Below are 16,172 nucleotides of genomic sequence, written 5' to 3'. Positions count from 1 at the left end.
AGAGTTGTCTCTAAAATTTATTTATTTTATTTTATTTAGATTTTCACACACACCTTTCTGAGACATTGAAAGACAGACAGACAGGCTGGCAGCAGCTGGCTGAGACAAAGAACTCTCTAATACGTAAGGTTTTTGTCTTGCTTAACCTGTATTCCCTATAAACGTAGAGTCTGGCTAGTTTGCTTCTGCAGTGATTAGCCTAGCTGTGTTTATATTATGCTTATCAAATATTTTATTTGTGGGATTTTTCTGTGTTTTCTACTGTGTAGTAAATAAACCTGGCTTTTATTTGGATAACTACAGTGTATTAACTGATTCTTAAGCTGGGGTATTTGTTATTGGACTCCTAAGAGAGGAGTGGGTGGTGAAGAACTGCAATTCCCCTGAGCCAACCAGAGAGCTGGCACTGGCCAGCCATGGGCATAAGGATTGCTGAACAATGTGAGGGATGCCAGGTCTGGTATTACACAGAGCTAAGGAAAGACACCATAATATCTGTACCCGTAGTTTATTTACAAAGGTGGATGCATATATTTTTGCTCATTAGTGGAAGTTTGCATGTACTGTAGATAATGCTTCAGAGATTTTGCAGTCCGCCTTTTTTAATGAGAGATTTTGAGATACCTGTGTTCATCTTTTGCCTTGACTGAATTTTTTTTATCTAAACCAGTTTCAAATCCAGACAGTAGCTCTTAGTGCAACATTAAGCTCTTTATCTTAGATATCCCATATAACACAATCAGAATTTTTGTAAAGAATTACCTCAGTGACAGACAAGTTTGTTAAAGTATATAACTGTATCATTCCTCTCCACCCCCACAGCAAGATAGATAAAATCACTTGGCAAAAGGGAGGAGTCTGAAAAAAATAATGTGGCATTCTTTTATTAACAGAAAACTTTAATAGTTGATTAAACATATGAAGATCTTAGATCCAAGTGCTTCTTGGTGTGATTTTCTATCTAAATAAAGATTCAATAAACCCCTTTCCACTGATATCTCTTAAATACTAAGCGTTGTTTTCATTCATTGGATATGTCCAGTTGCATTAACCTTAGATCTTAGTCAATATGTTCCATTGTGCCCTTACTAATTTCCCAAGAGCCATTTCTGATAAAGCCTTATGCCCTCAAGGCTGCAATTTCTGTTTTATGTATGAACTGGCTGTTCAGATGAAAGATGCTTCCTATTACACTATTCTGCTTTCCTTGTCTTACAGCCATCATCATCTTTCTGACGTGTGTTCAGTTAGACCCTTATTCAGCAAAGCATTTAAGCAGGTTCCCAAGGGCTTTGCTGAATCAGAGCCCTAAAAGGAAATAATATCCTAAATTCTGATCTTTAAACATTTAATAGGGTTGTTTTTCTTCTTTTTGTTTTTCTGATGTACTCTCTTCTTTAACATTCATTTGATTACTCCTGGAGTCTTGCAAACAACCTTAGATATGATTAGGTTGTGCTATGCAAGCATATCTAGAAATAGTAATAGACTGATCAAGAATTCCAGGATAGGGTCCTATTTGTTTTGCCTGTCTAGGGCCAGATCATGTCAAATGCTGAATACCAATGACTCCTACAAATTGCTGAGTGACTTCAACCTCATTTGTAGTCAGTGGGAGTTGAGGGTGCTCCAAAAATCTTGGGATACTTACAGCATCTCATAGGATCAGGCCCTTAAAAATCAGTCCAGGTTTACAGTGAGAGAGAATTTGTTAGCCACAGGAATTACATTCCCATGATAGAGGTCTATAATAGAGAAATCAGGCCCAGTGTGTAGCTAGTAGCTACTTAAAAAAAGATAAATTGTATAAAGATTAGAAATGATCTGTTATCTCTCTCTGCATTTCTGAAGTGCCCATGACCATAGTATCTTGGCTAGTGATCTAGCTACCGATGAAATCAAGGGAGTTACACTAGCGATGAGTTTGGCTGAAATATCACTGAATTGCAATACTAATAATAGCAATATTTGAGTGCGTCCTGCAGAATCCATTGATGCCTATCTTAGGGGCTCTCTGCAAGGCCTTTCTCTCTCTGGGTCACTTTATCTATGAACACTGTCTTCTTCCTATCCTTTCTTTTTTTGAATTATATTGTGTTTCGTTGCCCATTTTGTTTAGCTTTCCCTAAGAGCCTGATCCCACGTCCCACTGGAAATAGTTGGATTTATATATTGTTTCATATTGTGCAGCATCCCATGCATTCAGTGATGTAGAAATGAATGAAATAGAATCTAGTGGTAAATATTAATATTAAATATATAGTATGTTTTTACAGCAGTTTTAATTCTTATTTATGGTCTGCTGTAACTGGGAAAAAATACAAAAATGTAAACAGATGGCAAAGAAATGGAAAGAAAGTAATTGTTTCTTGGGGACTTTTCTGCATGTGGAATCATTTCTACATATAGGGTTTGGCATAGCTTGTAGAAGAATGTATTGCATATTGTGTACTGTAATTGTTACAAGAAAAGAGTGAGCTTATACATACAGATGTTGTCACTGGTAACAGTGGTAGTTTAATCTATTATGTTTATTATTCAGAGAAGGAATTAAGACCAAGACTCAGCTTTATCTCTACTCTTTTCAAAACAAAATGTCATGGGGTCTTTAACATCCATCTGATACTGCCAAAAACTGACAGATGGCACCAACTTTGGTTTAAAGTGTCATCTGGATGAGGATACGTCCAAATAGTGCTGTAACCCTATTAGTGCACATGGTGTGTTAGCTTTTCAGGAGCCTTTGTTTTAGTGTGAGTGAAGTCCTCAGCTTTTCATTTGAGAGGTGCCCAGTTCACACCAGTGCTTGCTAAGTATGTGAATTGTTTGCAGTATACTGACTAAATGTGAGATACTCTGATACATTCAGTATGTGCCAAGGAGCAAGATGTCTTCACTGCTCACCAAAACATTCAGCAAGAGATAATCAGAGGAAGGGCAGCTAACTGCTGAGCCTAGGTACTGTAGCGATGGGCACTTTGGAAATGTAGTTAGAAAGATATCATTCAGATCTGCCTTACAGATGAGAGTGCAGTAGTAGCATGTTCGGTCATGTTCATACTGAACTTTATTTTATAAGATTCTGAGCACCCTAAGTGTCAGTGTGCTCCATGGTCCATGTTCAAAATCTGGCTGGACTGAGCCCATGAAAATCACCCCAAATCTTTTACATTTTCTGCCTATCAAACAGCAGATTACTGTAGTTTTAAAACTAACTAGGGTGTCCCGATTTTATAGGGACAGTCACGATATTCGGGACTTTGTCTTATAATGGTGCCTATTACCCGCAACTTCCTGTCCCAATTTTTCACACTTGCTATCTGGTCACCCTAAAAATAACTCACCGAGGCATCCTTCTTGAGGATCATGCTGGTGGTGATGTGTGTGTTCTGGCTCCACATGCCTGGCCACCAGTGTGTGGAACTTGCTGCCTGTGGATGATCTGTCTCAAACCCTCCCATTTTTAAAGAAATTAATGAAGGCACTTCTTATTTATTTTTTGTTTTAGAGGGGTTGTCCTTTCCCTCAATAGGGCTATCCTTTCTAATGATGCTTCATGGCTTTAGCATTTTAGTCCTTTTGTTTTTAATGTATTCTGTTTGTACTGTTTTATTTTGTGTATTGTTTTATTTTAGTTATTTAGGACAATATTTAACACCATGACCATCTTTTTTTAATTATTATTATTATTAAATTGTTATAGTCTTGAAATGTCAAGGAGGCACTCAGATCTGATATGTGTTTGCTGGATTATAAAACTAGCATAACCGATTTTATTCTCCCAATACTTTCTTCTTTTTACCTAAAGCCCAGTGGCACAGGATGGCCAAAACCATTACTTGTTTATCAGGCTGATATGCAATTTATATTTATCAATTTTGAATATAGTGAAGTTGGTTAAAGCTCTCCTCCATGTTTAAACCATGTAACCCAAGCTCTCACAATATCAGATTAATTTTTAGATAAGCATTATGTTCTTGGATAATTTCTCAGTTACATTAGGCCAGTACTTCTCCCCCCCTCCCAGGGATTCCACAGGAAAAAGAGGACATGCAGCGTTAGGATAAAAGAACACATAGTGGTACTGACTTAGGCCCAATCCTGCAATCAGATCTGTGCGTGCTGACTACTGCATTGGTGCAGAGCCCCACTGACTTCAGAGGGACTCTGTAAAATCATAAGAGTCTAGCCATGTGGCTGAGATTGCAGGATCGGGGCATTATTAAGTAATCAAACCATCAACAAACTTTCCCTATTCAGCAAAACATTTAATTATATGATTGATTCTTGGTTTATTTTGATAAATCATAGTGTTTGATAAATCAAAGTGTTCTTTTTCTACCCCTTAAAAAGCTTTCTTTAGTTTTCTGTAATATAAAGATTATCAACAAGAGTACACCAAAAGTTACAACAACCTTTGATGACCCTGCCAAGTCAGCACTCTCCTACCCTCACTTCCCTCTCAGCACTGGATCGTGCTGACTTTGGGATGATCCACACTGAAGAGTTACATCGGCATAGCCACCTCTCTCATGGGTGTGAAAAATCTATCCCCCTGAGCAATGTAGTTAAGCCAACCAAACCGCTGATGTAGACAGTGTGAGGTCGACAGAAGAATTATTCCATCAACCTAGCTACTACCTCCTTGGGAGGTGGATTAACAACAGCAATGGGAGAACTCATGGTACGTGTCTGCACTGATGCACTATAGCTGTGGCATTTCTAATGTATACATTGCCTCAGTCAAAAGAAAAAATTGAAAAAATCTGGTGCGACCTTTACCCACCTTTCCCTCTTGCCACTCTCTCATCCCTCAGCACTGATTAAGAAGTTTCTTATCTGTTCGCCACCATTTTCCACCATCCCATCCTATCCCCGATCTCTCTCTGCCCCCCCGCCTCCCAATCTCTGTCCTTATCCTCAATGCCTTTCTCAAGCTTCTCCTCCTCCTCCTCCTCCTCACAACACAGGCTTGCTTTAGCCTTTTGCATCCAAAACAAACACAAAAACCACCTTTGACCACAGGTCTCTATTTACAAGTCCATTTCTCTTCCATTCATCTTTTTGAACATGCTATCTTCAACCATTGTCTGGAGTTCCGCTCCTTCAATTGCATCTAGATTGTTTCCAGTGTGATTTCTGTCTCTTGCACTCCTCTGCAGTGGCTCACACCAAAATTTCTAATGACCTCTTCCTGGCCAAAGTTTAGGAATATTCCCAACTTGTTGGCTGGCATCGACCTTACTTTTCTCACAATCTTATGCTCCCTTTGCTTTTGTGACTCTTATCTTCTCCTGATTCTTCTCCAACTTCTTTAATCACTCCTACAATGTGTTGTGGGAGGGTCTTTCCCCCAACCTTCCTGCTTTCTATGGGTGTCCCTCACAGTTCATGCTTGGCCCCCTGCTCTTCTCCTTTACACCCTACACTCTGTCTGGGTGATCTCATTCATAAATACAAATTCGGCTATCATTTTCATGTGGTTAACTCGCAGATCCACCTTCAGTCCTTTCTCCTTCTGTCCAAATTAAAATCTCAGCCTGTCTTTCTGATATCTCCTTGTGGCCAAAATAGAACTCTTAATCTTCCCCCAAACTCTTCCGCACTCCCTTTGCTAGGTTGCTGTAGCTACTGTTTTTCATGCTGACCAGTATAATCTCACTGTTTCCTTGTGCTACCCTGTCTACCTTCAACAAGCATCTACTGAGCTTGTGCAAACTGTGCGCTATTATGCAATCTTAAATTACATGATCTCATACTATTTTTTCCACAGGACTCCCCTTGCCTCCTGCAGTGCACAGGATGGACCTGGTCTCTGAATGAATCAGGGTTATGTAGCGAATGAGTTTGTTGTATGTAAGACCCCTGCCTCATTTATTGCAGAAATTAGAAGGTGTGTGCTGAATAAGGTGGGAAGAGAAAGGATGGTCCTATGGTTAAGGCATAGGAGAACTGGAGTCTATGACTGCATCTTCCACAGAGGGTATGTCTACACTGCAATTAACAACCCATGGTTGGCTCATGACAGCTGACTTTGGCTCACAGGGCTTGGGTTAAGGAGCTGTTTAACTGCAGTGTAGACATTCGGGCTTGGGCTGCAGCCTGGGCTCTAGGACTCTGTGAGGTGGAGGGTCCCAGAACTTGGGCTGCAGCCGGAGCTCGAACGTCTATACCGCCATTAAACAGACCCTGAGCCTGAGCCCCGTGACCCTGAGTCAGCTGGTGGAAGCCAGACATGAGTTTTAAATTGCAGTATAGACATACTCTGAGTTCCTATGTAATGCTAGGCAAATCACTTATATCAGACATTTCAGAGGTGGTCACTAATTGTTTCCTCATTTTCTGGGTGCCTGACTTGAGTCCCAGCGTCTGATTTGCACTCATAGCTGAAACTGAAGTCAACAAGAGTTGTGCTTTGAATATAGGAAGTGCTTTATAATGCTAAGTATTCTGGAAAATTGGGTCCTAGGTGTCTCAAAATTAGTCTCACTAATCCTAACTTAGTGGATACATTTGACTTTAATCTTACTGTGCCTCAGTTCCTGGTCTACAGTGTGGGGGATAATAATACCCTCTCACCACACAGGGATGTTGTGAAAATAAATTTGTGAACATTTCTGAATCACTCAGAGGCCAAAGTGAAAAACCCACAATAATAGTAATTCTGTCTTCAGAGCAGGGCTTGAATAGTGTGCAGTAAATAAGGTCTGAGTCCATACATGTTTTCAATGAGAAGAAAACAAAATATTGAATAGTTGGTCATTTAACTGAGCATCATCCGATATTGTGTACTGAAGGTGACCAGGGGTCCACTGGACAAAATAGTATGTGATCATGTAATTACAGACTGTGGCAAAATAGATATGTACCTGGGGGTACATTAAGGTTGCACAGGAAACCTTAATTAAAGCATATCCTAACTCTTAACTATGCAACATTAATATTCTTTTGACATGATATTTGTGTGTGTGTGTGTGTGTGTGATACACACTCATTGTGTACACTGCAAATATATAACTCAAGACAAGAATGGACTCCAGATGTGATGTTATGTAGCATCCTTCTAATGCTGATAGTTTTTTTAATAGTGACAGTTAATTGTGTGTGTGTGTGTGTGTGTGTATACATATATATATTACATATATATATATATAAGTCCCCCAACAAGGTTTCTTCAATAAATATCTGTAGACTCAGTTGTAGTTTCTGATTTACAAATTAAAAATAATTTTCTTAAACTAGTTTCAGTGTAATTACTTTTTGAGTTGTTAATAAATAGGTCCCAGGATATTCTTCCCTTTTTCTGGGGGGAGGGGAGGGAATAAAAAGTTTAATTTTAGATGCCATTTTTGTATTATTATTATATTAGAGAAGGATGTAAACTAAAAAATGGGAGTACTGTATTTGGGATCTGGGGAGTCGGTATGGGTTTCTAATTTCTGTAGCATGACATTTAAAATAACAAACTCATTTCCAGTAATCTTCAGACACAAATATGTTCCATTATTGTTGTTGGAAATTATATTTACATACACTAGACACAATGCATCCCTGTTGTGACCTATTGAAGTCTTTCTTCCATTGAAGTCAATGGAGTGACACCAGGGATTAATTTGATCCTCTCTATTTTACTGTGGATTTGAAATATTTCACCTGCATTGTCCTAGCACAAGTTTAAAAAAATAGAAACTCTTATAAAGTAGTTGAGCAAAAATGTATTTATGTCCTGGGGTTTTAGCATTGATTTCTATGGTAGCCAGCTTCAGATGTTACAATTACTTTTCTCGGAACATGCTGTTTTGCCCAGAAATCATCCACTAGAGCATGTAAACTGCATAGCAAAATTTAGATACTTAAAAAATAATAATTGTGAGAATGGAAGAAATTCTGAAAAAAATATCCTTACTGATTGGGTACTAGAAACAAACAAATTCATGACAGTATCAGGTAGGTTAATCCCAAGGGCAGATTTAATCTTTGTTATGGAATTTGTATCTTGAAAACACCATATTCAAGCTAACAAATTTGCAAACTTTGTTTGAGGAACAAAACAGATTGCGTGTTGCAAGACAGAGTTGCTGGCAAAATACTCTATCGTGTCAGATTTATACAAACCTATCTCCTGTGTATTGCACCATGTCCTAGAAAACTGGAAACCATGAAAAGAAGTGCTCATATTTTAAGGAACTCAGTGACAGCTGATTTAAAAAAAAAATTCTGTGGCACTTTTTACATAAAGCTTCTACCTTAAAGAAACTGATTTGATGGAATAGGTGGTAATTTTTAACACAAGCAGTGACAAAATAAACACCATCTGTTAGTGTTGACTTATTCCACAGTATTCTCATGCTGGGTGACTTTATTTCACTTTTTTTCAGCAATAGTTAATGACACATCTGGTATGCAGTGAAGGTGCATTTGGGGTGATTAAATGTGGACATACGTTTAGACAAAGTGCTCACAGAACAGTTTTTCAAGACATTAAGGGACAATACTAAGCAACCAAAAGAGAGTGTTTTTAAAATGTCCTGTGTTAAATTTCCTTCTTATTGTATAGCATGCAGTATACAAACAAAGAATAGATTAAATGTTCACAGTTGATCGGGTCCTCCCCTCCTCCGCTTTCTCTGTGTCTTTGTATGCCACATTTGATGATACATTCTTATCTTTGATCTCACTGCTCTACAGCCAAAATGCTTCTGAAATAAATGTAGTCAAACTTTACTAATTCTGGGTCACTGAGAACAAAAATGATGCTTAAAATTGTTGATTGGCTCTAGTTTTCAAGATATGCTATTGGGTCAGTATATACGACCCTTGACTTGGGAATGGCGGAGGATAAGTGAGTTATAAAGGGAAGGGATCTCAATTTAAACCAGAAATGACTAAAATACATCTTTGACTGGATCTATGAATAAATCTATGACTGGGTTTGGACAGTACTTGCTTTTTAGGCAAAACAATGAATGATGCAATCTGAAGCTGGTATTGCGTCCTACATGATATGAATTGCATCATGTTATTCCTAGAAGTCACGGATGATGCAATCATAACGAAGCTTACATCACTCTGCTGAACAAATTGCCCTATATCAGCTCTAGAAATCATACAGTGTCATGCTCTCTTCTTTGTCAGTGTTTGATTTTGCAAAGGGACACATTTCTGTTTAGCCAAAGTGAGCAGAGATGCCTCGTACTTGTGTGAACAGTGCAGATAACTTCTGCTATGTTTGTGAAGTAACTTTTGCATCACAAAAGTGCAGTATAACCACTATGGTTAAGAAAGCCTATCACCTTTATTTTGGCTGCAAAATTGGAGATCAGGACAAGAGGTGGGCCCCACACATATGCTGCAACACTTGTGCAACAAATCTTTGCCAGTGGTTGAACAGGAAAAGGAAATCTATGCCTTTTGCAGTGCCAATGATTTGGAGAGAGCCAACAATTCATACCAGCAATTGTTACTTCTTCATGGTGCCTCCAGTTGGGAAAGGTGTGTCAAAGAAGAAAAAGTGGACTGTGCATTATCCAAACATTTCATCAGCTATACGCCCAGTACCCCACAGAGAAGGACTGCCGGTTCCTGATGCACCAGAATCATTCTCACTTGAGTCAGATGAGGAAGAGGAAGAGGATGAAACTTCTGGTCCTGAACCATCAATGTCAGAGGACCCACATTTTCTCCCATCCTCCTCCTCTGAACCACACCTCATAACACAAGGTGAACTGAATGACCTTGTCAGGGATTTGGAACTACCCAAGAGTAAGGCAGAGTTGTTGGGCTCCAGACTACAGCAGTGGAATCTCCTGGCAGCTGATGTTAGGGTTTCCATGTTCAGTGGCCGTCAAAAGGATCTTGTCCCATTCTTCTTCATGGAAGGTGATCTTGTAGCCTGCAACAACATCGATGGTATGATGGCAGCCCTCAACATCGTTCACGATCCAGATGAGTGGAGACTGTTCATTGATTCATCGAAGACAAGTCTTAAAGCTGTTTTACTGCATAATGGCAAAGTTTTGCCATCAATTCCAGTTGGTCATGCAGTCCATATGAAGGAAACCTATGACAACATGAAACAACTTTTGAGGTGCATAAATTATGACCAACATCAGTGGCAGCTTTGTGGCGATTTGAAGGTTGTTGCTCTCTTGCTTGGTCTGCAGACTGGATACACAAAGTACTGCTGTTTTCTCCGCGAATGGGATAGTCGTGCAAGAGATTTCCAATACATCAAGAAAGATTGGCCACTCCGACAGTCATTGGAGCCTGGGAGGAAAAGTGTTCAGCATCCAGCACTTGTTGAATCAAGGAAGATTTTGTTCCCACCCTTACACATCAAGCTGGGTCTGATGAAGAACTTTGTCAAGGCCATTGACAAAACACAAGCAGCTTTCAAGTACCTCCGTGGAAAATTTCCAAGGTTAAGTGAACCTAAGATAAAGGAAGGTGTCTTTGTTGGTCCTCAGATTCGTGAACTTCTTCGAGATGATGCATTTGACCATGCACTGTGTGGCAAGGAAAAGACGGCATGGAAAGCCTTCCAGTTAGTGGCAATAAATTTTCTCGGAAACAACAAGACAGACAACTACGGGTTGTTGGTGGAAAACCTCCTCAAGGCATACAAAAGCCTTGGTTGCAACATGTCACTAAAGCTACATTTTTTGCACTGTCGTCTAGATTTTTTTCCACTGAACTGCGGAGCAGTGAGCGACGAGCACGGAGAGCGATTTCACCAGGACATTGCAACTATGGAGAAACGCTATCAGGGCAAATGGAGCCCATCAATGCTTGCAGACTATTGCTGGACAGTGACAAGAGACGCTCCATTTAATGAATACAAGAGACAAGCCAAGAAGCGCTGAGTAGACACTGAATGGGACTAAACTATGTACATAATAGTTTTTTGCCTTTTGTTTCATAATAAATTTTATTTATATAACCCTTTTGCTGATTTTTAAAGTGTTACATAAACAGGACAGGTGAAATATTATCATGTAAAGCAACCATAAACACATGAAAAGACTAAGGTTTACAATTTATGATTAAAACTCTACTATCTACACAATATACATAGACATAAAATGTAAAAACTTGAATATCTTAGAAACAGTAGCCAATCAGTTGTTTTAATTGTCATATTTGAATTCAGCACATCAAAATACATAATAAATAGCACATTTTATCTCTGAAGCAGACGACTTCTCAAAAATTGTAGACCAGTGTCTTCGGAGTCAATTCTCTGTTCCTGTCATTCATATGGTAAACAATAGGATTTTTCAGGGTGTACCAAGATTGCCTGCATTTGCAGTTACAATAACATCTTTTCTGTAGTATAAAGGAAATAGTGAGCTAAATCATATGAAGAATTCTATAGATAAACATATTCTCTGAGAAACGGAATGAACTGTACATCTCCCAGGAAGAAAGTATTACCCCTTGCTTCTGTAATTCTTGAGTTAAGGTGCTGGGACTTAGCAAGACCACAGTGCCCAGACGATCTACTGGGGGGGAAAGGCATACATCAGAAAGAGTTACTGATAAGGCAGCAAGCCACAATCTGGAGAGAAGGACAGAGATTACAGACTTAGGCTACATCTTCACTACCCGCCTGGATCGAATTATCGCGTCTCGTCGGGACACGACATTCGATCCCCGAATTGACGCTTGTACTCCACCAGCGGAGGTAGGAGTAAGCGCCGTCGATGGGCGAGCCGTGGAGGTTGATTTGCTGCCGTCCTCACAGCGGGGTAAGTCGGCTCCGATACGTCGAATTCAGCTACGCTATTCACGTAGCTGAATTTGCATATCTTAAATCGACCCCCCCGGGTAGTGAGGACATAGCCTTATTCAAAGAGCTTTGTTGCTGAAACTGTCTTAATGTTTTAAAATAATGGGATGTACATTAATGACTACATTATAGTAGAATATCTGTTATTGTAATATTCAGAAAATAGCAAATGAATTAATCATGATTAATGATGATGACTACCAAACATATTCATGATGTCTAATCTCTTACTTTAAATAATTATTTTGAACCTTAAAGAGTTATTAAAAACAAACTAGCTGTTTCCATATGCGTTTCACCAGTGAGTTGCTAGGGCTCATGTGAGCTCCTCATTAACAGAACCCATCTTTTGAGCTCTGTGAGAGGGAATCTTAACTTCTGTATGGGGTGGAGTAAATCTCTAGCCCTTTTATTTCTGAAGTTCACCTAGTAAACTGTGTACCAGAGTTGGAAGAAACATGCATCTAGGCTCCACTTCTGCATCAGAATCTACTGCGGGGGTGGGTCCTACAGATTTCCTCCTCCCCCCAAATAAAATACACTCTCACACCCTACCTTTCCATGTATAATTAGTCAGTTGCTTTAGGGTGTATCCCAAGTATCATCTCAATGAACATTTCCCAAATCCCTAGGCCAGCTTTGTGCAGTAGTATGACGGTCATGGTCAGAAATCAGGTTTCATATGGCAAATGATTATTTTACAGAATGTTGAGGTTAACTCTGCTTGTTAATATTTCCAGTGTTCTCTGAGTGCACCCACTATTCCTATGACAATAGGAGCTAATGTAATAGAGACTCTGTTCTTGCTTCAAACACCATTGTTTCTAGCTAGATATGGAAAATGCACCACATAGTCTTATAACCTCACTTTATCTGTACCATGGATTGCTCTAGCAGTGTATCAGAAGGTGAGGTGGCAGAGTCAAGCTACGGCTGAACTTCATCCTGCTACTTCCCACTAGTGTCTGCCTGCCTGCTCAGAATCTGAAGAGCTGATACTAGGGAGCCTTGACCCAACCCACTCTCCAGTCTAGGAGATGAATTCCTCTATTCTGGAGTCCCTGTCATTGGAGGCTTTTAAGAATATATTATACAGACACCTATTAAGGATAGTCTAAGTATACTTAATACTGCCTGCGTGCAGTGAGGTCCCATCCGGCTCTATATTTCTATGCTTCTCCAAGTCAGCTGCCTGCCCACCTCAAAAGCAAATAAGATCCATTACCTAGCTGACTACCAAGCCCAGCAGACCAACCTCAACACAGCCAGAGACCACAGGATGACTTTCCTGACACCACTATGGCCAGCAAAGGTGACAGGACCAACCATCCATCCACCTGTTGCTGCTGTGGGGAATGGCTGCTTGTTAAGGAAGCCAACTAGAGTAGCATCACTATGATACTGAGGAGAAGGAAGCATAGTGAGCAAAGGGCATACTGGACCAGATTATAAGGGATGGGAACTGATGATGGTTTGGGGGCAGTGAAAAAATAGTATTCTATCTAGAGAATGTAGTATGGAACTTAGGTGGAGAAAATTTGAGGGAGCTCCATTTTAAAATGATCTGTTTCTGTGGATGGAGTATGGGGTGGGCTTCAAGCTTCTTCTAATTGTCCTCCTTTACTTTGTGCCTGGAAATCATTGAGATGGGTGATATACTTTGACTGGCTAGGTGAATGGATTCTACCGCCTCAAAATCTTGTGGCAGAATTAAGGCCTTGCATTGCAAGAACCTCCAGCCAAAGGCCATGGCGGTTTTTTAATTTTTCCTTTGTTTTTATGGAGCTCTTATGAGCACTCAGTAAATTAATACTACCAATGTCAGTGATAATGGTGTTCTAAGAAGGCAGGGGTTGCAGAACAAAAGGTTCTTACATCAAAAGAGGTGTGATTGTGTGGAAAAACACAGAGTGGGTTGGTGTTAAATAAGATTACATCTATTAGGTACAGTCAGAAGGAAATAAAGTCCATTTATTATGGAGGGCATTTTTTCATAGTAAGTTGGTGTTTAAAACAGGTGATTTGATTATCAGTTTTATACCTAGACTATCATATAACTTGTTTCCCCAAATGTTGTGGGCAAACAAAGTCTAATTCATGATGTCGTATCCTTAACTAAATAAGTCCTGGTAGTAGAGTTTGATGAAAAGTGGGAAAAGTTTCCCTTGTCTTTTTCTGTTAACATTTTTTTTTATAATTAAAAATTTTGACTCTCTTCACTTGATGTTGAATATCTCTTATGAAAGGTTTATTTGCTTTTCATTGGTTGTGTGCAGAAACAGTTGTAAATCAGATGAAATTCTGGGATTTATATTAAGGGGAATATTCCCCTTTTGATTTGCACCCACAACTCCCATTATGACTAATGCATATCAGTCCCTTGATGATTCTTCAAGGTGCTGAGCTACTAGGAGAACTGAGGGTACTTCACAGGATCAGGCCTTTATGGAGTTTCTAGAAATAATTATGCATGAGATTGATTTCCAATAGAAGATTTTAGGGTTTACTCAGAGAGAAGAAGTAAATGAGTTGCTGGACTTTAGACCAGACGTGGGCAAACTACGGCCCGCGGGCCACATCCGGCCCGCGGGACCATCCTGCCTGGCCCCTGAGCTCCTGGCCAGGGAGGCTAGTCCCCGGCCCCCTCCCCTGCAGCCACGCCACTGCGGTCTGGCCCGCCATTCCCACTAGGCAGCGTGGGGAGTGCAGCTGGCTCTGGCCCTGGGTGTCGTGGCTGCGAGCTCCTGCTGCTGGTAAGGGGGTGAGGAGTGGGGGGGTTGGGTAAGGGAGCGGGGGTCCTGGGGGACAATCAGGGAGGAGGGGGCAGTTGGATGGGGCAGAGGTTCTGGGGGGGGCGGTTAGGGGATGGGGAACAGGGAGAGTTGGGAGTGGGAGTCCCGGGGGGCCTGTTAGGAGTCGGGGATGTGGATGGGGGTTGGGAGAGCAGTCAGGGGATAGGGAGCCGGGGGGAATTGGATAAGGAGGTGGGATGCCGGGGGCAGTTAGGGGCGGGGGTCCTGGGAGTGGGTGGTTAGGGGACGAGGAGCAGAGGGAGGGGTGGGAGTCCCGGGGGGGGGCTGTGTGGGGGTGGGGGTGTGAATAGGAGTCGGGGCAGTCAGGGGACAAGGAGCAGGGGGGGTTGGATGGATTGGGGATTCTGAGGGGGCAGGAAGTGGGAGGGGGCGGATTTGGGGGTGGGGGCCAGGCTGTTTGCCTTCCCTACCCGGCCATCCATACAGTTGCACAATGCCAATGTGGCCCTCTGGCCAAAAAGTTTGCCCACCCTTGCTTTGGACTGTACAAGCAGGGAATGATCAAGAATGACTGTGAATAGCTCTGATGATTTTGTGTTCCTGGGATCAGGCAACACTGTAAGCTTCCTTTATGTTGAATTTCACAATATTAAGCCCAAGCAGTATAATCACTGATTATCTTACAGAACCTCTCATTGACCTCAGGGTCAAACTACTTTCCAGAGTGACTCTCTCTGCCCTTTGAGTGAGCTCAACTCTCATCCCATCTGCAAATCTGAGTCTGTCAAGATAGGCCCAGGATCAAATGTTGTCTATGACAACTGGAGGCTGGAGACTATCTAGTTTGTTTTTACATTGGAAGGCTCTTTAAGGGAATATGTTGAAAGATGCTGCTTTCACTGCTGCAGAACAGAAGTGAGTTATAGTCTTTCTTCCAGGCCTTTAGATAGGGCCAGCATAGGGCCTTATGAAGGCTAAAGAACCTTCCCTCTCAACTTCAGTATCTTTGTGCAGGAGCCACCCACAACCCCCGTCCTTACCCTGTGAACCAGGTATTGGTTCCATTGCTGCAGTCCCTCAGAGATGGAAATGCAGGGCTATGTAACATCCAGTGTCGCTGACCTAGTTCAGAGGAGAGTGAACACCATGCTTGTGAGAAAGTGTTACAATCCCCACTGAGGTACATGCTCCCCCATGGAGACTCTGGCAGTTAGCCAAAATACCTCCTGAGAGTCTGTCTGATGGGGAGTACCCCTTCATGCATCCCTTGAATGCAGTTTATGACTTAATAGCTGCAATGTAGCCAATAGTGGACATTGTAGATAACAGGAAACTATTTAGAGGATGTAAAGTGAATGGGAGCATCCAGTAATGCTTCTCTGTATGTTTAAATTTAGACTCCAGAGGCACAGAGAATTAATGTTTATACCAGTTTTTCATAGTCATCCAGGGGAATACCATGAATATGGACATCTTTTGTGCATTCCCAAACCTTCTCTTTAATTAAAAAAAAAAAAGTGAGTTTCTAATGAGGGTTGGCAATGGGGTTCTCCACGAACCAGATATACCCAAACATCTTTGTAGCTGGGCAGACTTTAATAAATCCAGATAACTTGGTATCAATATTTGTG

At 41.0% G+C, this 16,172-nt stretch overlaps 1 protein-coding gene across 15 annotated transcripts in view; it reads left to right on the top strand.

Moving 5' to 3' along the window:
* Window positions 1–16,172, top strand: part of TENM2 (teneurin transmembrane protein 2) — a 1,090,181-nt gene that overhangs the window by 606,578 nt on the left and 467,431 nt on the right. For 11 of the 15 annotated variants that reach the window (XM_065554888.1, XM_065554886.1, XM_065554896.1 and 8 more), the window contains one exon: window positions 40–123. The exons of the other annotated variants lie outside the window; for them this stretch is intronic. In XM_065554888.1, the coding sequence (XP_065410960.1) occupies window positions 40–123 (84 nt within the window). The remainder of the gene's footprint in view (window positions 1–39; window positions 124–16,172) is intronic. 15 annotated transcript variants of the gene reach the window in all.

The sequence above is a fragment of the Chrysemys picta genome, chromosome 8 (assembly GCF_011386835.1).
Source record: "Chrysemys picta bellii isolate R12L10 chromosome 8, ASM1138683v2, whole genome shotgun sequence".
NCBI lineage: Eukaryota > Metazoa > Chordata > Testudines > Emydidae > Chrysemys > Chrysemys picta.
The sequence above is the reverse complement of the archived record's forward strand: the minus strand, read 5'-3'. Positions and strand labels throughout refer to the sequence as shown.